The 23,252-nt window shown below is 31.3% G+C and overlaps 3 protein-coding genes across 5 annotated transcripts; 1 reads left to right on the top strand and 2 right to left on the bottom strand.

Annotated features, from left to right (window-relative positions):
• Positions 1-3,155: 3,155 nt before the first annotated feature.
• Positions 3,156-4,045, bottom strand: LOC115950026 (TPD1 protein homolog 1-like). Its single transcript, XM_031067281.1, has 2 exons — positions 3,958-4,045; positions 3,156-3,481 (listed from the first exon to the last, which is right to left on the bottom strand). Exons 1-2 carry the CDS (start codon positions 4,043-4,045, stop codon positions 3,156-3,158), a joined length of 414 nt encoding a protein of 137 aa, XP_030923141.1.
• A 3,514-nt stretch (positions 4,046-7,559) lies between these two features.
• Positions 7,560-10,048, bottom strand: LOC115950019 (TPD1 protein homolog 1-like). The gene is made up of 3 exons (XM_031067276.1): positions 9,985-10,048; positions 8,986-9,060; positions 7,560-7,873 (listed from the first exon to the last, which is right to left on the bottom strand). Exons 1-3 carry the CDS (start codon positions 10,046-10,048, stop codon positions 7,560-7,562), a joined length of 453 nt encoding a protein of 150 aa, XP_030923136.1.
• Positions 10,049-18,355: 8,307 nt separating this feature from the next.
• Positions 18,356-21,258, top strand: LOC115983298 (protein PATRONUS 1-like). 3 transcript variants are annotated; one of them, XM_031106104.1, is made up of 5 exons: positions 18,356-18,477; positions 18,569-18,652; positions 18,755-19,018; positions 20,175-20,218; positions 20,690-21,258. In XM_031106104.1, the coding sequence occupies exons 2-5, from the start codon at positions 18,583-18,585 to the stop codon at positions 20,864-20,866; spliced, it is 555 nt and encodes a 184-aa protein (XP_030961964.1). In that variant the 5' UTR covers positions 18,356-18,477; positions 18,569-18,582; the 3' UTR covers positions 20,867-21,258. The 3 variants fall into 3 exon arrangements, with proteins under 3 accessions (XP_030961964.1, XP_030961903.1, XP_030961831.1); XM_031106043.1 differs by having other exon boundaries at positions 18,357-18,477; positions 18,557-18,652; XM_031105971.1 differs by lacking the exon at positions 18,356-18,477 and having other exon boundaries at positions 18,484-18,652.
• The last annotated feature ends 1,994 nt before the right edge of the window (positions 21,259-23,252 follow it).

The raw sequence follows: 23,252 nt of genomic DNA, 5'->3' as shown, positions 1-23,252 counted from the left end.
AAGCACGTATACGAGTGTGAATTTTATCCAGTAAGGGTTGGAAAGCCGGTGTCGATTTCCTTTTAGTAAGGAGAGGCATGCCTAAATATTTGCCAAGATCTTGGACAATAGGCATGTTTGTGAATGAGGAAATGTTACGCTCGGTGTCCAAAGGAGTGTTCCGTGAAAAGAATAGCTTAGATTTAGTAGCATTGCAGATCTAACCCGACACCTCACAAAAGCTCGAAAATAGATTAAATAGGGTTGTACACTCCTGAAGATTTGCCTTGGCAAACAGGAAAATATCATTTGCAAACAAGATAGATTAAACCCAATAGGGCGATGACCAACCCGAATAGGAGAAAGCCTTTTAGTATGAAGTGCCTGGTCTAATGATAACGACAAGTGGTTCAAGCAGAGGATGAAAAGATACGAAGATAATGGATCCCCTTACCTAATGCCATGGGATGGCTGAAAGGGCGCACTCACCTATCCATTCCATAAAATAGAAACTAAGGAGGGTGATATACAAGCCATAATTAACTCAATAATAGAAGTGGGGAAATGATAAAACTTTAAGGTATACTTAATGAAGGACCATTCCAATTTATCATATGCTTTCTCCAGGTTAATTTTGGCTGCTAGGAGATTAGTTTTCCCACACTGGTGGTGAAAAAAGTGAAGAAGTTCTTGCGCAAGAATATAATTATCCGTAGCTCTTCTACCCAGGACAAACCCTGATTAGGCCAGATGAATCATGGCTGAAAGAAAAGGTTTAAGCCTATTGACTAAAAGTTTAGTTAGTAGTTTGTACAACGTGTTTCACAAGCTAATAGGCCTTAACTGAGTCAGAGATTCAGGGTTAGGAACTTTTGGGATGCGCACTAATTTTATTTGAGTTAAGTCCTCTGGAATACATGTTGTGAGAAACAATGTTTGTTATCCTTATTCAGATTTAAACTAAGGAAAAAAAACCTACAAAAGTCTCTTTTTTTAATAGGAAACATATTACATATCCACCATTCGTTCTTGTCCAAAGTCGGCCCTAGGCCTAGGTTACATAGGTCATGGCCTAGGCACTCAAATTGGAAGGGCAATAAATAATTTTTTTTTTTTTTTTTAAATGTGAGTTGTAAATTTTTTTTCCTCTTATTTTAAGAAGGAAAATTTTTTTTTTTGAGTAATGCTAAAAATACTACAAATTTTATTACATAGGTCTTACAAATTGTTGTATCACCAATTACAAAAAATAATATCAAATACTTGTTCATTATCTTGTTGAAGTGCTACCAATCATACTAATTTTCACATCATTCTGTTTTATTTTTGTAAAAAATTTATAGAAGCTTTAGCATTTTCCAAAAAATAAAAATAAAAATTAATAGAAATCCAACCAAATCATTGTTAAGTGAGTGAAAAATGCAAAAGTTGCTATAAATTTTACTATAACAAATTTACAAATTAATGTGGTAAGACTATGATTGATGACACTTTAGTTTGTATGGCTTACGTAGTAAAATTTCTCATATCCTTAGCATCGCTCAAATGAATTAGTCATAATAAAAAGTAAAAACAATGGATTTAATTTTTTTTTAAATTATAGTATAATATATTAAATAAAATGATAGTTAATAAATTAAATATTATTTAAGCGATATTTAAATATAAAAAGACTCATTTCAAGTTTTTGTCTTAAGCCTCACATTGTAATGAACCAAATCTATATTCCTTGTCTATACTTGTAAAAGAGTCTTTTTGGAGATTCATTTAAGTATCTGAATCTTACCAACTAACATATATAACATTTTTTTTTCTAATTAATTTTGTTAACGTGTGATTTGATCATGTAATCAAATCTCTCAATCTCTTTGTAAAGATAATGAGAGAGATGTTAGAAAATTGATTTCAATATCTTAAAAAAAGTTACAATTTTTTTTATAAAAAAGTTCATATATGATTATTATTTTTTTTTAAATTCGATAATTACTATAAGGGAGATGAGATTTGGACCTTATGTCTTGTAAATACCAAGAGATGCCAACTAATTTAGCTACAAAGCACTTTGGCAATTTTTTTTTTTTTTTTTTTTTTTTTGAGAAACACTTTGGCAAAAAAATTGATATATTGATTTTTCATATCCATATGGATATTATATGGTTATCCCAATATAGTCAAATTGTTAATATTACTTATTATTTTGTGTAGTAAGTAGGGTTGTAAAAGAGTTGGGCTTTGTTGAGTATTAAATATTCAAGTTTGACTCCACCTCAAAAGTAAACTATTCAAGCTCAACTCGAGCTCAAACAAGGCTTGCAAACAATTTTTGAACTCAAACTCATCAAAAAGTCCAAAAGCTTGAACTTGAGCTCAATATCAAGCTCATGAGTTTGAGACCCATCACAAGTATATTAGCAAGTCCATTTGGTTTGGGCAGGTGGTCCAAATGTCCAATTAATTAAAGTTTTAGTAAGATATGTATATTTTTCAAACTCATATATATAAAGTATCTTACTATGGACATAAACAAACCTAGGTTTTGCTTCTTCTTTTTTATTGAACCCTATTGTTCATGAGCCTATTCATGAACATATATATTAGGCTTGACTTGTTATTAAACAAGCCTAAAATTAAACCTCAAGTTCAACTTATATATAAACAAACAAACTTTTTATCTAGTAAAACAACTTAGTTGATTATAGCCCAGCAGTAAGTAATTCGGATATTATATTATTATATGGCTCTCCCAATATTCAAACGATTAATTTTTCTTCTTCTTTTGTGCAATAAGAAAATTGTAAGTGGCATTCATTGTAGTCGTAAAAAGATTAACAAACAACAAATATGTTCTAGACATGTTGCAATGTAGGAAGAAGAGTAAAATGAAGCTCCTTGCATTATTACATTATAATAACAATATATAAAATGATATAAATTTATAGTGAAAAATGTTACGTCTACAATATTTTCAAAACAATTTTATTACAAATTATAAGTAATAAATTATTATAGACGGTTAATGGTGGACAAAAAAGTAATTTTAATAGTGAGCTTAGATTATAACAAATAACAAATTTTCACATAAAATTTATTGTAAAATGTTATAGATGTAACTTTACTCGTTCACAGTAGTCATATTCTTGTTCTAAAAATTACTCAATATTGATCATATATTCGAATCAAGGTAAGCAAGTGAGGGAGGAAACAGCAAGGGGGAATTGGGCACTAGAGGCATATTTGAAGGAGATAACAGCACCATTAACAAGGGGTTTTCCATTGTTAACAAGGCAGTCATTACTGCCCAGTTTCCTGAATATCATAGGGTTGATCAGTAGCTCAGATGCAAAAGAATCACAGCTGAGATGGATTTGGGCAATGCTGCAATCCCTGGGGCACTCATTTATTATTTGCACACTAAAAATTGGAGTTCCACTAGGTAGGTTGCCAGTGGTGCCTTGTATGACCTGAATGTAATCTTTTAAACAATCTCCTGAATCTCCTCCTCCTGCAAATGAAAATTTTAGGTGATTAAAATTCACCCTTTCTTGATAAATTTAATTATTATTTTTTTCAAATAAGTGGTTGTTTCTCACTATATAACATAAACATATTTTATATAGTGAGAAACAACCACTTATTATTCTAATAAACTATTCATAAAAAAAAATATTATTATAATCAACTACCATAATAAAATAAAACAATCATAATTATCAAATTCATATTTAATAAGTATTTCATAGACAAACACAATAAAAAATAAATAAATATTTTAATAACTATTATAATTTTCCTTTAAAAAAAACCCTAAAACTATTATAATTTTCAGATTTCATATTTATATATACAAAATAAAATAGACAAAAAAACTTTTTTTTAGAGAAAAATATAAATAATAGTTTATTAAACTTTATCGAGAGAGAGAGAGAGAGAGAGAGAGAGGCTGCAAACTAGTGTGTAGAAGGGTCAAGCTAAACAAACCATTGACATTATGAACAGCAAGTACCAGTAACCCGACAATGAACATGGTCATGACCGACGCTGTGTGACCACAAGAGATGGTTCTCATTCTTTCGACTCTCTGCTTTTTCTTTCTTTATTTCTTTGTTGTGTTGTATAAGCTAAAGATGTTTGTGTTTAATTATGTTTTTGGGTGCATTATATACTGCGAGATTGAAATTTGAAAGCATTCCTTTTATAAGAATGCAAATCTTATCTCACTTTTTATGCCCCCCTCTATATTCTACTATTAATTAATTTCAACTTGCCATTCTTATAAAATAACGGAAGTTTAGAATGAATAATAATAATAATAATAATAATAATAATAATAATAATAATAATAAACAAATCAAATACCTTGGCTTACCATAATTAGTGGATGGAGCATAATGATAAATTTATTGTTAAAAAATAAGAATATAAAAAAGAAGTATATTCCTTTTGTGGCTGTAATTGCTTTATAAATTTGCTATAATTGCTTAACATTTAAATTGAGTTCAAATTTGGTAAGGATGTGTGTAAAACTCATGTTTTACATCATTCAATAAGTGATTGACACATTAACATTTTACTTAAAATTTAATATATCATGTCACACCTAATAACATGTCTCAATAAACTCCCAATTTGGTTGGATTTATATATGGGTATTAGAATTTTTTATTATTATTATTAATATAAGATAGAAATTTTACTATAGTCTAATTTAAGTATATTTGTGTGCGAAATTCTCTTCTAGACACTTGAACCCTGGCCCTTACCCCCCACACCCTACAAGTACTAATACTTATGGAGTGACCATCGAGCCAAAGGTATGCAGTGGAAAATCATTTCTTATTCATGAAACAATAAATTTAAATGAAATTAAATTTTATAAGGATGTAGTGTAAAACCCAAGTTTTACCCTTCCAATTCCAACATGCCACATTATATTACATATTAAAGAATAGGTACAACAACACATTACCTGAAAAGGTGTTTGGGGAGATGCACAAAACTTGGTGTACATTTGGATGTTACTTTTGCTTATCATTTATTGAGTCCGAACTCGGTAAGGATAGGGTGTAAAAACTCATGTTTTACATTATCCAATAAGAGATAGACACATCAATTTTTCACTTAAAACTTGATAGATCAGATCCTACCACGCATAATAACATCTCAATAAACTCACAATTAAAGTTGGATTTTCAAATGGGTGTTAGAATTGATTGAGTATGGTTGTACCTATTCTTTAAATGAGATTAAATTCTATAAGGATGTAGTGTAAAACCAAGTTTTACCCTTCCAATCCCAACATGCCATATCATCATATTACATATTAAAGAATAGGTACAACAACACATTACCAGAAAATGTGTTTAGGGAGATGGAAAAAACTTGGTATACATTTGGATGTTACTTTTGCTAATTATTTATTGAGTCTGAATTTGATAAGAATAGGGTGTAAAACCCATATTTTACATCATCCAATAAGAGATGAACACATCAGCTTTTCATTTAAAACTCAATAAATCAGATCCTATAACACATAATAACATCTCAATAAACTCACAATTAAAGTTGGATTTTCAAAATTAGAATTGATTAAGTGCGGTTATGCCTGTTCTTTAATATGTAATATGATTATGTGGCATGTTTGGGTTGGAGGGGTAAAACTTGAGTTTTACACTACATCTGTATAGAATTTAATCTCTTTTAATAAAGACATTTATGTTCAAATTCACATTCTCATTTTTTTTTTTTTTTTTTTTAAGTCAATTGAAGCTAAGAGCATTATAGCTAGATCGGCACTTTTTTTTTTTGATGAATACGCAGTGAAAATGAGTTTTACACTATATTATAGAATTTAATCTCTATAATAAATGAACATTTGAATCAATTTTTTATGATTGTTGACACGTTAGTTTGTATGGATTACATAGTAAAATTTGCTAGCATCACTCAAGTGAATTAGTCATAATAAAAAGTAAAAATAATGGATTTTAATTTTTTTTAAGTATAATATAATAGATTAAATAAATTGATAATTAATAAACTAAATATTTTTTAAGTAATATTTAAATATATATATATATATATATATATATATAAAGACCCATTTTAAGTTTTTGCCTTAAACCTCACATTGTATTGAGCCGGCCATGTTCTTGTCTATACTTGGAAAAGAGTCTTTTTGGAGATCCATTTAAGTATCTGAATCTTACCAACTAACATACCAGATATTTTTTTAAAATTAATTTGGCAGTTAACGTGTGATTTGATTTAATCAAATCTCTAAAATCTCTTTATAAAGATAATGAGAGAGATATTAGAAAATCGATTTCAACATCTTAACAAAAGTTACAAAATTAATTTTAAAAAATTGATATATAATATTTTTCTATAATTCAATAGTTACTATAGGAAAAAGGAGACTTGAATCTTGGATGTCTTGTAAACACTTGGAGATGCAAACTAGTTAAGTTGCAAAGCACTTTGACCAAATTTTTTTTTTTTTTTTTTGATATATTGATTTCTCATATCCATACGGATATTATATGGTTATCCCAACATATTCAAATTGTTAATTGTACTTATTCTTTTGCGTAGTAAGTAGGGTAGTAAACAAGTATGGCTTTATTGAGTTTAAAATATTTAAGTTCGACGTGACATCAAAAGTAAATTGTTCAAGCCCAGCTCGAGCTCGAACCAAGCCGGCAAACAATCTTCAAACTCAAACTCATCAAAAAGTCCAAAAGGTTGAACTTGAGCTCAATATCAAGTTCATGAGCTTAAGACACAACACAAGTATATTATCAAGTCCATTTGGTTTGAACGGATAATGGTCTAAACTCCCAATTAATTAAAGTCTTAGTAATATGTGTGTATTTTTTAAGCTCATATCGAGCTTATTGCCAAGCCCATAAACAAACCTAGGTTTTGCTTCTTTCTTTTTATCAAAACCTATTATTCATGGGCCTATTCATGAACATCTTTCTTTTTTTCTTATTTCCTTTTTTGCTTAGGCTGGACCTGTTATTAAATAAGCCTAAAATTAAAACTCAAGCTTGACTTGTATATGAAAATTAGTAAGTGATTCGGATATTATATGGCTCTCCCAATAGTCAAACAATTAATTTTTCTTCTTCTTTTGTGTAATAAGAAAATCGTAAGTGCCATTATTGTAGTAGTAAAAAGATTAACAGACAACAAATAAGTTCTAGACATGCTGCAATGTTGCAAGAAGAATAATATGACGTTCCTTGTCATTTTGTATATTGTCATTATAATGCAATGTTGCAAGAAGCATAATATGAAGCTCCTTGCATTATTACATTATAATGATAATATACAAAATGGCATAAATTCATAGTGAAAAATATTAATTTTACAACATTTTCATAATAATTTTATAACAAATTATAGCTGACAAATTGTTATTACTTGTTAATGGTGAGTAGAAAAATAAATTCAGTGATAAGCTTAAATTAGAACCGATAACAACATTTCACGTAAGATTTATTGTGAAAATGTTATGAATGTAATTTTACTCATTCATAGTAGTCATATTCTTATTCAATATTGATCATATATTCATATCAAGGTGAGCAAGTAAGGGAGGAAACAGCAAGGGGTAATTTGGCATTAGAGGCATATTTGAAGGAGATAGCAGCACCATTAGCAAGGGGTTTTCCATTGTTAACAAGGCAGTCATTAATGCCAAGTTTCCTGAATATCATAGGGTTAATCAGTAGCTCAGATGCAAAAGAATCACAGCTGAGATGGATTTGGGCAATGCTGCAATCCCTGGGGCACTCATTTGTTATTTGCACACTATAAATTGGAGTTCCACTAGGTAGGTTGCCAGTGGTGCCTTGTGTGACCTGAATGTAATTTTTTAAACAATCTCCTCCTGCAAATGAAAATTTTTAGGTGATTAAAATTCACAATTTCTTGATGAATTTAAAATCTTTGAAATAAGTGGTTGTTTCTCATATAACATAGCTCAATACTATGATTGTAGGTTTCCAAGGCTTTATCTCCTGCCTTTTAATATCTCTAACTTATTTCTTATTTCCGTTTTCACTATTTTTCATATAATTTATCAAGACACTTAAAAATAGTTTTAACAATAGAATTGTGACTCTAAATGTATCTGTTACTTGGAATAAAAATGATTCCCAATAATCCTATTAGGGTTAAACATCGTGCAATGTATATTTGAAACTGTAAGGACTCAATTTGTATCGATCCCAAACTCGTATTGGGTTCGAACGCTAAAGGCCCAAACAATAAATTTGTAGAGCGTGGATATAAAAGAACTAGATTAACTTCAGAAGAAAAACGATAAAACTTAACGTTTCTAGATGGATTAATACAAATATTACTATCAATTTGTCCTTGAAACAAGCTAAGTTCTTTACTTCGTAAGATTTTCTTCTAAGCATCAATTGTTTAGAAGTTCCAATCTTTTCTCTCAATGCATTCTTCCATGTTATATACTGCCCTCTTGGTGTCATCTTCACCACACATGTGTAGGTTGGATTCGGGGGATCCCTTCCTGTCCCATCCAACACTTCCTGGAACCTTCAACCAGCAGTTGTAAGGCTACTTCATCACTGTTCAGGCATCACCTCCACATTAATGCGGTCAGAGAGTTAGTTGAGAGGCAATTAATGCGGAGACAGCAGTTGTCAAAGATATTTGTTTATCTTTTCTTTCTTACCCTTGGCCCCATGTCCCACCTTTAGTGGTAATGCAGCTTCGAAGTGTGTTTGTGACAATATGGCGTTCAGGTCGTCCTCGGACACATATTGCCGAGAAGGATTTTGTTCTCAGACGAATACTGGACCCATCTCATGTGATATCTACTCCTCTTTTCATTTGGTTCCCCTTATAACCTTATGTGGGCCTCCTCGGATGGTTTAACGTCCTTGGAAGGGCCACATGCCCAGTTAACACGATTTTAATAATTATTGATTAACTAGCCCCCACAGGAACCATTCCATGACATCATTTAATTACCTTGAATATGAAGCTTTTGATTTGGGAGGCTAGTACGGGGCCCTATTCCCATTGAAGTTGACTCATATTCAGTTCCTTAATAAATCAAAAACACAAAATAAAATAAAATAAAATTTTAATGCAAATCAAAATTACAGGATAATTATATTTAAAATAAAATAAATAAGTTGAAGTGGACTCATATTGAGTTTAAATTTTATTCTATTTCTATATTTAAATTCCTAATTAGAATTGTGGGGGTTTTTTCCCCGCACACTCGACTCATTGTCCTCTTTGGGGAGCCAAGCCCGCAAGGATTTGTCCTCGTCCCCGAGTGTGGTCTTTGGGATTTTCACCTTCTTGAGGCTTGACACCCTTAGTCCCACATCGGTCAGAGAAGCGCCCCACACATGCCTTATAAGCCCTTGGAGCAAGGCATGGTGTACCACTACTACGCGTAGTAGTGGTACACCATGCCTTGCTCCAAGGGCTTATAAGGCATGCGTGGGACGCTTCTCTGACCGATGTGGGATTAAGGGTGTCAAGCCTCAAGAAGGTGAAAATCCCAAAGACCACACTCGGGGACGAGGACAAATCCTTGCGGGCTTGGCTCCCCAAAGGGGACAATGAGCCAAGTGTGCGGGGAAAAAACCCCCCACAAGAATTTTCTCATATCATATTTTCTTCAAATAATAAAGCAAATAGTCTCATATATAAATACAATCATAATAAATAACTATTAATAATTAATTTCTTTAAAATAATATTAATAATTACATAATTATATATTTAATAGTTCCAATTAAAAACACAATAAAAATAAATAGTTATTAAATAGCTATCATAATTATAAAATTCATATTTAATATTTCATGCACAAACACAATCAAAATAAATATATATTAACATAAAAACAAAAAACTATCATAATTTCAAATTTCATATTTTATACAAAATATAAAAGACAAAAAAAAACCCTTTTTTTAGAGAAAAATATAAAATTATATTTGCTAAACAAACCATTGACATTATGGACAGCAAGTACTAGTAACCCGGCAATGTACATGGTCATGACTGACGCCATGTGACCAGGAGATGGTTCTCATTATTTGGACTCTTCTAACAAAACTTCTTTAAACTGCTTTGAGTGCTTTCTCTTTTTTTCTCTCTTTGTTTGGCTGGATAAGCTAATAAAGATGTTTGTGTTTCTGAGTGTATTATATACTGTTGAGTTTGAAATTTGAAAGCATTGTTGTTATGAGAATAACGGTTTGGTTAAAAAAATTTAGTATCGTTGTTTAAAGCGTTGTGGAAATATGTATGGATTAAAAAGTGTTGTGGTGTTTAAATACTGAAAAATGTTATTTAAACACCCCTACCAAACACCCAAAGCTTTAATTTTTATTCCTTTTTTTTTCCAGTTTATACTCCACCAATTAAAATTTGTCATTTTTTTAATATTTTTATTATAAAATAACCAAAGTTTAAAATGAAAGAAATAAAATAAACTAAATCAAACACTTGACAGTTTTTTTTTTTTTTTTTATAAGATAGAAATTCTACTTTAACATAATTTAAGCGTATATGTGCGTGAAACTTTTCCTAGAGACTTGAATCCGGTACTCGCTCCCTATACTCCACAAGCACTTATACTTGTGCGGTGACAGTTGACATACCATAATTGTTGTGGAGTATAATGTGAAATATAAAAATTGGGACTTAGAAGTATATTCCTTAATCTTGCTATGAAATAAAAAGCAGGTTTCTTTCTTAAAAAAAGAAAAAAGAAAAAAAAAGAAGAAGTATATTCCTTAATCTGGGAAAAAAAAAATGGAAGTATATTCCTTTTATGGCTATTGCTTTATGAATTTGCTATAATTGCTTAGTATTTAAATTTATGGCCTGATAGTTAAGAAATAAGTTAAATTTTATAAAATATAACTCATTTCTTAACTATCAAACTAGAAATTATTTGGGGAGTCAAAGTATCATTGAAAATCAATACTTTTGTTTGGAAACTTATCCAGGACAGATTGCCCACTCTTCTTAATTTGAACAACAGAGGCATTCCAACCCAAACAACATGTCCCCTTTGTAATTCTGTTGTTGAATCCTTAACTCATCTCTTTCTCCTCTACCCTTTTACTAGAGCTTGTTGGCACAGATCAACCTTGGCTGTACATGCAACTCATTTTAGGAGTTTGAGTATCCAGCAATGGCTTTCCACACTTCTCATCAAGTTCAAATCCAGGAAGACTTCTTCAATGGCTTACTTACAAGCAATTTTTACAACCCTTTGGCATATCTGGTTACACAGGAATAGAGTGCTCTATGATGGTTTACATCCTAATCCTATGAGTGTGATTTTAATTTCTCAATCTATGGCTTGCAGGTACAAAGAGGCTTTCCTTGATCAAACAAGCCACACTAGTCAGCCAAGAAGACCTCAACTAGACCACTGCTCATTCTCAAGGCAGTGGCAGCTGATAGTTAAACTTGGTGGAGTTAGGAGTAGGAAGCCAAACCGATGGTCTTCTGCTTATGAAGCTATTACTAGGCAGGGAGATAGCTTGTTTTATGGTGTAAATAGTAGTGTAGCAAATACAACATGTGGGGCGCTGTTGGATGCTATGGTAGAAGTTGCTCTCAAAGCTAAAAACCATGGTTTCCAGTATATTTTGTTTCTAGGTACTAGCAGGCATTTAGTCCATCTATTTCAACACAGGAAGACCACAAACTGGTTGCAATAGATCAAGCTAGTTGATTTAGATTTTTTGAACCAAAATGGACTTTGCTGTGATGTGTACTTAGTGCCTAAGCTTGTTGTTAATTCTGTTTGGTCAGTTGCTAACTTGGCATGTCAAATGCCGCTGAACTGCAGTTGATTTAATCCAGCTGTTGTGTAATCTGTTGGGTTGCTTTCTCCCTTTTTGGTATCCAAAAAAAAAAAAAAAACCAAAAATTATTAATAACTATTTATTATGTTTATATTTATATATGAAACTATTTATTTTAAATGTGATGATTATTAATAACTATTTATTATGTTTGTATTTATATATGAAACTTTACAAGTATAAGTTCTTGTGAGGTATGAGGGTAAGGGCCAGGGTTTAAGGGCTCGTTTGGTAATATTATTCTAGTAATGTTGTTTGTATTTTTTAGAAATATGTGTGGGTGAAAAAGTGTGTGAAAATATATGTAATGTTGTTTAAATACTGAAAACTGTTGTTTAAAATACACTACCAAACAGACCCCAAGTCTCCAGAAGTAAGCTTTACACATATATACACTTAAATTAGGTTAAAGTAGAATTTTTATAAGTTTAAGTTACACCTAATGTAACTCTAAGTAATATTACAACATTCAATAGCTTGTTATCGAATACATATTTTAAAAATCCAAGTGTTGAATTACATATTCTATATGTTCTTAACATGCATACCAATTTTCATGTCAATTGGATATAATTTACCATTTGATCTATAAACTCATATTTTATGCATTATTTTAAATTACAAAAACTTGAATTTAAACAATTGATTGATGACATGACTATTGATCTTTAATCATTTTTAAATTTTGTAAGCACGGAGAATATACGAAGATAATGTAATCCAGCGGTGGATTTATCAAAATTCACATCTAATTAAAAATTATTGGCTAGTGTAATATTACTTAAAGTTACACCTGATGTAACTCTTGTAAAATTACACATTTTTTACACCATAAATATCTAAAAGATTTAACAGTAGAAAAAATATCATTAAATGACATTACTTTTCCCTTGATTACCTAATTAATACTTAAAAAAAAACTTTCCCCCTCCTTAATTATTGCTTTCCACTTGATTAAAAGGCACCCCACCACTTTTAAGAACCTGAAAAACATATACTCATCCACTCAAGAGCACCTTGCTAACCACAGTGGGGGTTTCGGCAAAGAAACAATTGCATGGTACACCATAAATTTGTTAGGTTGGCTCTGTTTGCAAATCAAGCATTTTAGAGTTGCTTTTTTTTTTTCCTACCAAACTTAATTACAGTATATCTATAAGAGTTTTAGTTTAGAAAGAATCCAAAAAAAAAAAGTTAAGTAAAATCTTTATTTATTTTTAATGATTCCTCCCATATGTAATCAATAATCATATAGGGCAAATGGCATCCCAAAGTCTATGGGAGAAGACTTGTAGTATTCTCTTTTAGACACCCATTAGAGGAAGCTAAATGCCATGGATAAGTTTCAGATAATCCAAAATGTCATGAATAAGTTTTAGATAATCCAATAGCACACAGTAAAAAAGACCAACATACAATGAGGGAAATGATTAGCACAATAAGCCTTTTGTACTCCTACTAAATAGATATGGACAGGAGAAATCCAACCCATCATATGTGATTTATAGCAACCTCTTATAGTTTGCTCGATAAAATTTCTATCGTTCACTTAAAAAATTGAAAGTTTGAGATAAAATTTTGGCCTTTAATTATTTTTTTTAAAAAATGATAGAGTGATTTTCAATAGGAAAAAAGTGTGGAAAGTAATATATTAATAGAGAGTAAAAATGTTATTATTATTATTATTATTATTTTTTATATACAAGATAGAAATTCTACTCTATATTAGTCTAAGTGTATATGTATGTGAAGCTCCCTCCTAGAGACTTAAACTTTGGTCCTTGCCCCCTTCACACCCCACAAGCACTTATATTTGTGGAGTGATTATCGTACCAAGAATATGTGGTGGTAAGAAAAAAATGTTATTAATTAGGAAAATTAGAGTGAAAAGCAATAAATGTTTAATTGTTTGTTTTTAAATAAGGAGAGAGAGAGAGAGAGAGAGAGAGAGAGAGAGAGAGAATTTTGGTATTAATTAGGTTTTTTTTAGAAGAATAGTATTAATCAGGTAATCAAGGGAAAAGTAAAATATGATGTTCTCTTTATCTTATTTGTGTTTTAAATGTGAGATTTCTTTTTGAGGAAAAATATAGGATTTAATATTGTGATCATTATACTACTGCACACCTTTGGTGCAATGGTCACTCCACAAGTATAAGTACTTGTGAGGTGTGGGAGACAAGTGTCGGAGTTCAAGTCTCCAGGAGGGAGCTTCACACACATATACACTTAGATTAGACTAGAGTAGAATTTCTATTTTGTATAAATATATTGTGATCATTATTATTAATAGGATTATTGTGTTTGTACATAGAACTATATATTATATCATTTAAAGAAAATACTTTAAATATGATGTAACAATATTTTAATGGTTGGAATAAATATAAAAAAGTTTATAGGAACAATATAGCTAGGGCCACAACAATAATTTATAACAATTCCACAAAACCTCTCAATCCGTCCATCACCTCACACACGGATCATTGAAAAAATAATTTGTAAATTGTGATGAGCTTATGTGTAAGGTGGTAAGCAAATTAGGGAGTATTGTGAAATTGTTGTGAATTTTTCTTGCAACCCTATGTCCCTACCTTTATAAATATCCTTATAGAATTTTAATTCAATTAAAAAATATATATATATATACATATATATTTATATATATTAGAATGACTAGAAAAAATGTGGGCTTTCAAAAACTTATGTGTTGATATTCAAAGAAGTCAATAGAAACCTAGAAGCTTTGATTTTTATATGTACTAGTCAATAGCTAAAAGATTTGTAGATCAATTGGTTGACACCTCTTGGGATCTGTTTGAATACTGCTTATTGTTGAAAACTAAAAACAGTGTAGCAAAATAATTTTTAAATGTGTGAATAGTGCTGTAGGACCCAATTTTAAAGTTGTTGTTGCTGAATTTCGTACTTACAGGTCCCGTGAGCAGTGCACGAGACCCACAGAAAAAGGCCAAACGCAAAGGAAATTCAGTTTTCAGTGCAATCCAAACATACACTTGATGTTTCCAATGAAAACATCTAGGGTTCAATTATCTACACTCCAATTATTGAATTATCAATACATATAGCATACACTAGTCGTTAATTTGAAAAGTTCAACAAAAGATGGTACTCTTAAATGGTAGGGGAAATTTGAACTATGGACCACTGGACATATTTGTTAAAAATACCAAGAGATGATAATTTAGTTACAAATAGAGGTGTTCACAGTGTAGTTCGGTACGGTTTTGCCAAAACCATCGCTGCACTATACCTTAATTTTGCGATCACATATGCGGTGTGGTAAGTTGTATCATGGTGCAGTTTGATTGGCTTTTTGGGCTGGTACATTTTTCAAAATGTTGGGCTAAATTGGCCCAGCCCAAAACTAGTTTTTCCTTTGTTTTTGTCCAATTTTTAAAATGTTAGGCTAGTTTATGTTTTTCTTTTATTTTGGGTTGATTAAAAGTAGTCTAACAAGTGTTAGGCGTGAAATGGCTCATTTTTAAAATAGTATTACTTCATATAATATTAATATATGTTTAATATAAAATAAATAAATTTATACATGGATGCAGTGTAGCAGAGGCATATAAAGTTGAATTTGAAAGCTTCACAGGCTTGGTCAGGGAAAGGCACACAAAACAAAATAAGGTTGAGAAGACAAAAGAACGAAAGGAAAAATAAACAAAGCAAAAAGAAAGGAGCTTGAGCAAAAAAGAAAGAAAGGAGTCTTGGCGAAGAAGATGAAGAAGATGGAGGTGACAGCAGCTATCTGTGTGGATAATATTTAAATGATCTGAGTTTTGGGTTTTGGGGGAAGGAGATTGTAACGTGAGAATGTCAAAAGAATAATTCAATTGTTAAAATATTGAGGTTTGTATTGCTTTTATAGTGTTCATAGTGGGTGTTCTGAGGAAGGAGACGATTTTGAGGAAGAAGATGTCTGTTGGTGGGTATGGTGGGTTTTCAGATGCAATGCGATGATGCTTTGCTTTTGGCTTGCCGTGGGTCTGATTGAGGAGCTGGGAGGAGCTGTAAGAGAAGGCACAGTATCGTGAAAGGGATAGCGTGAAAGGCAGAGTCGGGTTTTAAAAAATTCAATTACGTTTTTTTTTTTTTAAATTATGCTGACGTGAAAATTTGTGGGAGCTTCAAAAGTTTCGGTTTTATATATATATAGAGAGACTAGTTGCTAACCCGTGCAATGCACGGGAAAACTATTAGAAAATAATAAAGCATGCATATATTAAAAGACAATTTAAGTTCATGTGTGCTTGCAAGGGATACATACCTAAATAGTTCTTGTGGTAGAAATAAAAGCCTTATCTTTGAGATAAAGAACTGATGTAAACAAACTAACCTTACATAAAACAAATTAAAAAAAAAAAAACATAAAACTGATGTCACGGGAAATTCAGCCACATAGTAGTAATATATAAATCTCTTAAAACCTAAACCTAAACCTAAACCTAAACGTAAGGACTAAATATTTATGCCCCTTCTCTTGCTTTCCTGATGTATTTGGTTAAAAACATAAAACTGATATCACGGGAAATTTAGTCACATAGTAGTAATATATAAATCTCTTAAAACCTAAACCTAAACCTAAACGTAAGGACTAAATATATAAACAAACTAACCTTACAAAAGCTGAACTTTATAAGCTAAAATCTATACCGTGAGTTGTAGATCTTGAATGCTATACCGTGCGTTTAGGGCTTCCTACATCTGGAGAGAGAGAGAGTTTGCAGAAACCAAAGAAAATCTCTCTATAGTTTAAGAAACACAATATAATAAAATCAAAGAGATAAAATTTTCGGAGGACAAAATATTATAGATAATTTAAAAGAATTTTGGTTTAATTCTTGAACACCGCAACTCCATAAAATTCATACTAATAATAATATTTTATGATAGCGTAATTAGAATTTTGGTGGAAAATTGTGGTACCAGTAAAGGCTTCGGTTTTATATATATATATATATATATAGATGAGTATTCAATGGTGAACAAAGTACTATGTATTAATTAATATATAAACAAAACTAACCTTACAAAAGCTGAACTTTATAAGTTAAAATCTATACCGTGCATTGTAGATCTTGAATGCTTTAGGGCTTCCTACGTCTGGAGAGAGAGAGAGTTTGCAGAAACCGTGACTTTATATTTCTTAACTTGAGAGAGGGGTAAGGTTGATAGGGTTTTGTAGATCTTGAATGCTTTAGAGCTTCCTACGTTTGGAGAGAGAGAAAGTTTGCAGAAACCGTGGCTTTATATTTCTTAACTTGAGAGAGGGGTAAGGTTGCTAGGGTTTTGAGGAGTTATAATTTTTATTTATTTTTTATTTTTTAAATATTGTGCTGACGTGGAAAATTGTGGTGTCAGCAAATGCTTCGATTATATATATATATATATATATATTACACTCACATCCCTTGAGGTTCGGGGGAATGACACTCCACCCCAAACCTGAAGGGAAAAAACACTTCCATCTCTTGAGATTTGAAAATATTAACACTCTCCCTCCTTCCCCTCTTTTGTTTATATTAGCATGAAATATTCTAAATTTTTATAAGAATCTCTGAACAAAACCATGGTTAGTAAAACAATAATTGATAAATTTAGAATAAAAAATGAAAAATTTATCAAGCACCAAAACACTTGCAAAATCAAATCTCACCATAACTAGTTGAAAAAAGAAAGAAACATAATAATATGCAAAATTCACACTTTATATTTTAAAATACACTTTAATTAAAAAAAAAAAAGAATTTTAATTATGAAATAAGATAATTTTAGAAATTTGTCTTGCCCTTAAGCAAATGACAAGTTAATACATAACATTTTTAATATTAATTTAATAAAGTTTCATCAATTGAATGTTAAGGGAGAAAGTGTTTTTCTCTTCAAATTTGGGATGGAGTATCATTTCTCTAAACCTCAAGAGATGAGATGATAATTGCCCTCTTTTTTTTTTTTTTTTTTTTTTTTTTTTTTTTTTTTTTTTAAATAATGGGAAAGAGAATTTGAACATGGACATCTTTATTAAAAACATCAAGCGGTACCAATCTACTTGCAAGGCTCTTACCATCTTTTTTTTTTTTTTTTTCTTCAGAAAAAGCATCAATTAATAACTTTTAACAAAAGAATAATTAGATTGTCACACACCTTTGGTGCAATGGTCACTTCACAAGTGTTTGTGGAGTGTGGGAGGTAAGAGTTAAAGTTCAAGTTTCCAAGAGCGAGTTTCACACATATATTTGCACTTAAATTAAGTTAGAATAGAATTTCTATCTCCTAAAAAACAAACAAACAAAAGAATAATCAGCAAAAGTGAAACCGTAGCCCCGAACACCGAACTCACTAATCTAATTCCCAAACAAAAACCTCACAATCTCAGCCATTTTTTGATTTTCCCCAAACACCTTTTCTTGTATAGGAATTAGGAAATTACGATATCTTAAACAGGTACAAGTGAAACCGTAGCCCCAAACACCAAACTCACTAATCTAATTCCCAAACAAACCCTCAACAATCTCCGCCATTTTTTTATTTTCCCCCAAAATTTTTGAACTTTTAACCCTAGCGCCTTACTCCACTTCCAAGCACCAAGGTAAGATTCTCCATCTCATTCTCCTTCTAATTTAATTTGTATTTCAATTTTTCTTAATTATTTGTTCATATAAACCTAGATTTCTGTTCAGTATCAAAGATTGTTATGGCATCTCGTTTCGCACAGAGACAACTCATCATCCCAAATGAAAATTTCGATGTTCACCCCAAAAAAAGTAATACTCATTTTGTTTTTTTGATTTCTACTTAGTTTTTGATTTTATAATTGTTGTTTTCCTTAAAAAAATCGAATGGGTTTGTTTTGTTTTGTTTTGTAGAGGCTAATGTTGATGGTGGAGCGAATGGTCTGAAAAAAACAGTTACAAAGAAAGAGGGTCGTAAGGCTCTTAATGACATAACAAACAAATCATCAAACATTCGTATCGAAGACACTTCGACCACGAAAAAGAATGTGCCAAAAAAAGAGGAACCTTTTGATGTGGCCCAGGAAATGTTTTTACATGACCACAAAAAGTGCATTGAGTCACAACAACAAAGTGGAATGAATTCATTTTACCTGGACTTGGTTCTTCCAGGACACGGTAACTAACTATACTTTGCTTCTTTACTTTGATCTTATTCGTTAACATTGTCTTATTCATGCGTTGTTGTTTTACCATTCAATGTCTTATGTTTTTTGATTTAATTGTCAATTCTGTTTTGCGGTTGAAAACGTTATCTAGATTTTGTAGTGAATGGCATCTTGATACTTGGGACCTACTGGGAACAGAATATATGACCACTATATTAAGATATTGAAATGGGTACTTAGCAAATTTGGTTTGTGTTCGATCACATTGATCTGTTTGTTGTTGTATAATCACATTTCTCTGGGAATATGCATAATCCAAGTTCTTAAGTTTGTTTGCAATTTTCTGTGATAAAGATTTGGGCCAAAATTCATGAATCCAAAAGAGTGTGGAAGATGAAATCAGTGCAGACGTATTCAAGCATCTTATTTCCTTAAATCAGTAGTTCACTGGAAAATATTCTCATGTTATTGTCCAAAATATATTTATTTTTTTTATTAGATTTCATTTGCTTGTAATATTTGATCTATTTTTTAGGCTACGTTGTATTAATTTTTATGCATAATTTAGTTCTTTTGTAATGAAATCCCTTATGTATCAAAGAAAAAGGGGGAGGGGTAAGATCCTTGAGCAATGGAAGCGCTGATACTTTCACTTCAATAAAAAGTTTGCTTTCTACCTATCAAAAAATAAAAAAGTTTGCTTCTTAAAATATCCTTGAGCAATAAAAAGTTTGCTTTCTGTGTGTATTCCAGAATAAAATCTGGAAATGGTTTTTTTTCCCTGATTTTGAGAAATTTTTATCTTATATTTGGGTTTGAAATACTTTTTGGCTTACTTATCTTTTCACTGGGTCTTAAAGGATTTTTATTGCAATCATCCATGTTTAAAGGTGGTCATCCACGATTAAGAGACAGGAATTGCAGACTGAAATTAATAGGTTAATGGCTTAATGCAGATAAGGGTTTAGACACAGAATAAGCCAAAAGAAATTAAGAAAAAAAATTGTCTTGAAAAGTGTATTTTGGTTTTAGATTCAAATGCTCTCTCTCTCTCTCTTCTCCCCCCCCCCCCCCCCCCCCCTTTTAATCTGATAACTGTCTCTTGTATTACTGTCAAGTTGTGGGTGCATGACTATTTAAGTTATTTTCTTCTCCCTCCTGTGTAGATTCTGTACATACTGCTGAAAATCAAGAGTCCAAACAAGCAAAGGTGCTTCTTTTTTCACTTTCCTAATCCTATATCTCTACTTTGATATAATGTAAAATGTAAGGACAGGGTCACTTAACAAAACCTAATGATTTTGAGAATGTTATTCTACTATTGAGATTGTTATATCCACTTGAGTGAAAAACTGGGCCCGTTTGGTAACTAAGTTTAAGTAAGATATTTTAGGTGTTTTTTTATATACGTATGAGTGAAAAAGTGTGTTGAAATGTGTGTAAATGTGTTTGAAATGTGAAATAGTGAGTTAGAACTCACAAAACAAACGGCCCCTTAAAATGTAGTAAATAATATTGTTATCCTTTTTTCATTGAATTGACAATCATTCTCCTGACAATATTGGCATTTGGCTTTAAAGTAGCTCGGTTTCATGAGTTTTCATTATTGTATTTGTTGCTTTGCAACATTGCTTCTCCTTACCTTATTTTTTTCTTAAATTATTGCCTACTTTTGCTTTAGGCTGATCTTTATAGCCCTCACTGCTACCCAGAGCCGGTGGAGTTGCCCATGGCTGATTTGTTAGATTGGACCTCCCCTCCTTGTTCTCCTTTACATTGGGATGCTCCACCATCCACCTCTTTTGCATGGGAATCTGAGGTGGTTGAATTTGTTCTGAAACAAGAAGCTGATATTTGAATCATTGAATGTCATTTCTTTCTTTTCTTTTTGTTCATAAAATGTAATTCAAAGTTCACATTTGATGCTAATGATTCTTTCAATTCTTCATGTGATCTGTACACTATATTGTTTGAAGAGACAATGGCACATAAGTACAAATGTGTTTCAGACTTACAAGTAGAACAACAGCTGGAGAGTGAAGTAGAGAAGGGAACTATGTGGAGACTTTGGTAGATGAACACATTGCCTCTGTTCTAAAGCAGTCGTATTGGATGATTGTTTGCATTTATCCACTTATGTTATATGGTAATTGAATTTCATGTGGTTTATTGAATAATACATTATTATACTTCTGTTTTCTTAAAATGATCACATTTCAGTGATTTCACTGGAAAGTTGAATTTTTTTTAGAAACGTGTTCTCAGTTTCATTTCTTGTTCAAAAAATTACTGCTTATTATAATAATATTTTCCCCCCATTTCAGTACAATTATTCCTCTCTCTCTCTCTCTAGGTTTTTTTTATCCTTAGATGCCCGACTTGGGGTATTTGGTTGATTTTGTGTTATAGCCATGTGTCCTGCCGTGGGTTGAGATCTAGATGGGTTGTATCCGATTGTGGATGGGGTGGAAAACAAAACCTAAAATATTGCCAAACCGGATGTGAAGGCTAAAAAAACACTAAAATGCTGTTCTTGAGAGAAATTTCTCATAACACCTAGTAAACAAGTTTTGAAAGTATAAAATTGAAAACAAAAAGGCCTTTTCATATGGAAGATTGTGCCCTATGTTCATATATTTATCTATGTTCCTATTTTTATGTAGTTTATTGAATAATTCATTTGTGTTGTTATCTTAATATTATCACATTTCACTAGAAAGTTGGGACTATCTTAGCAGTTGCTCTCTCTCTCTCTCATAGTGATGATATAATATAGGGTAAACTACATAAATGGTTTCTATCCTTTACACCATATTTCAATTTTGGTTCCCAACTTTTCAGCTGTGTCAATTTGATCTTTCACCTTTCAATGTCGTGTCATTTTGGTCCTTGCTATTATCCATTAGATGAAAAATTTTGATGTGTCAAATGGAATAATAAAAAATTAATTTACTTGCCACATTAATTGCCAAGTGTATAGTCACATCAAATTAAAATTAAAAAAAAAAAAAAAAAAAAAAAAACAAAATTGTTGTTCTCACGTGAGATTGGGCTTGGGAAAAAAAAAAAAAAAAAAATTCCTCTCTCTCAATCTCATGCACATCTAAGTCCCTAGTTCGATCCTAACTCTCGCAACTAAATTAAAAAGTTCCAGACGGTGACGTGACTCGTGAGGTTCATCGGCAAAAGTTTCGACTCTCTCTCTCTCTCTCTTAATCTTTTCTATTTTTGTGTTTTGTTACTGTCCAAAATATCAGAGATGGACATAAGCTAGTATCTGCAACATTGCTTACTGTTAATATGATGTGCTTCATAAAATTTCAAAATTAGGATGTCACTAGTTTTATCCCATTACATGCAATAGCTAGTTGGATTGGCTAAAAATGACTTGGCAAACATGGTCCATTGTAAAATTCTACTTGATATGCAGTGAGCCTTCTTTTCCCCATGAAAGTAAAATGATTTTATTTCACTGCTAACATCTTTACATTTTCTTAATTCTAATAAATTTTCATGCGATTCAATACTTTTACTTGGAGTTTCCTGTTTCCAAAATGATTTGTTGCAGATACTAGCTTATGTCCATCTTTGTTATTTTGGACAACAACAAAACACACAGAGAGAGAGAGCCTAACCTTTTGCCACCGATGAGAAAACCTAGTTGTTAATCCTTGTTGCTGAACCTTGTTGTTGCTGTCTATAACTTCTGTTTTAGACGAGAGAGTTAGGGATTAGGGACAGATGAGCGTGAGATTGAGAGAGAGGAATTTTAATTTTTTTCCCCAAGCCCAATCTCACACGAGAAGAATAATTTATTTATTTAATTTTAATATGATGTGGTTGTATAATTGGCAATTAATGTGGCAATTAAATTAATTTTTTATTATTTTGTTTGACATGTCAAACTTTTCCATTCAAAGAATAACGGTAGGGACCAAAATGACACGATATTAAAAGATTATGGACTAAATTGATACAATTAAAAGATTAAAGATCAATTTGATATATAGTGTAAAAGATTGGGACTATTTATGTAGTTTTCCCTATATAATATATTATGAGTTTATGAATTATGACAGTGAAATCAAAATCTCTCCACTAGCACTGTTTGGAGACCTCATTATAGGGGAATTATGGAGCATTAATTGTTAACAAAAAAAAGAATGAGAATTCATTATTAAGCTTGGAGAGTTAAAGAATGCATCATCATTAAATAATCAATACAACCCAAATGGTGTGTCCAC

Source organism: Quercus lobata, chromosome 1, assembly GCF_001633185.2.
Source record: "Quercus lobata isolate SW786 chromosome 1, ValleyOak3.0 Primary Assembly, whole genome shotgun sequence".
NCBI classification, from domain to species: Eukaryota; Viridiplantae; Streptophyta; class Magnoliopsida; order Fagales; family Fagaceae; genus Quercus; species Quercus lobata.
Note: the sequence above shows the minus strand (reverse complement) of the source record. Positions and strands in the feature narration are given on the sequence as shown.

Coding starts and splice junctions, on each gene's coding strand:
- LOC115950019 (XM_031067276.1), bottom strand. CDS start 10,048: ATGGCGTCAGTCATGACCATGTACATTGCCGGGTTACTAGTACTTGCT. Junction 9,061..9,984: donor TGCTGTCCATAATGTCAATG/GTTTGTTTAGCA, acceptor TGATTTATTAAG/GAACTGAATATGAGTCAACT. Junction 7,874..8,985: donor TCAAAAGCTTCATATTCAAG/GTAATTAAATGA, acceptor TTTCATTTGCAG/GAGGAGATTGTTTAAAAAAT.
- LOC115950026 (XM_031067281.1), bottom strand. CDS start 4,045: ATGAGAACCATCTCTTGTGGTCACACAGCGTCGGTCATGACCATGTTC. Junction 3,482..3,957: donor TGCTGTTCATAATGTCAATG/GTTTGTTTAGCT, acceptor TTTCATTTGCAG/GAGGAGGAGATTCAGGAGAT.
- LOC115983298 (XM_031106104.1), top strand. CDS start 18,583: ATGGCATCTCGTTTCGCACAGAGACAACTCATCATCCCAAATGAAAAT. Junction 18,653..18,754: donor CGATGTTCACCCCAAAAAAA/GTAATACTCATT, acceptor TTTGTTTTGTAG/AGGCTAATGTTGATGGTGGA. Junction 19,019..20,174: donor CTTGGTTCTTCCAGGACACG/GTAACTAACTAT, acceptor CCTCCTGTGTAG/ATTCTGTACATACTGCTGAA.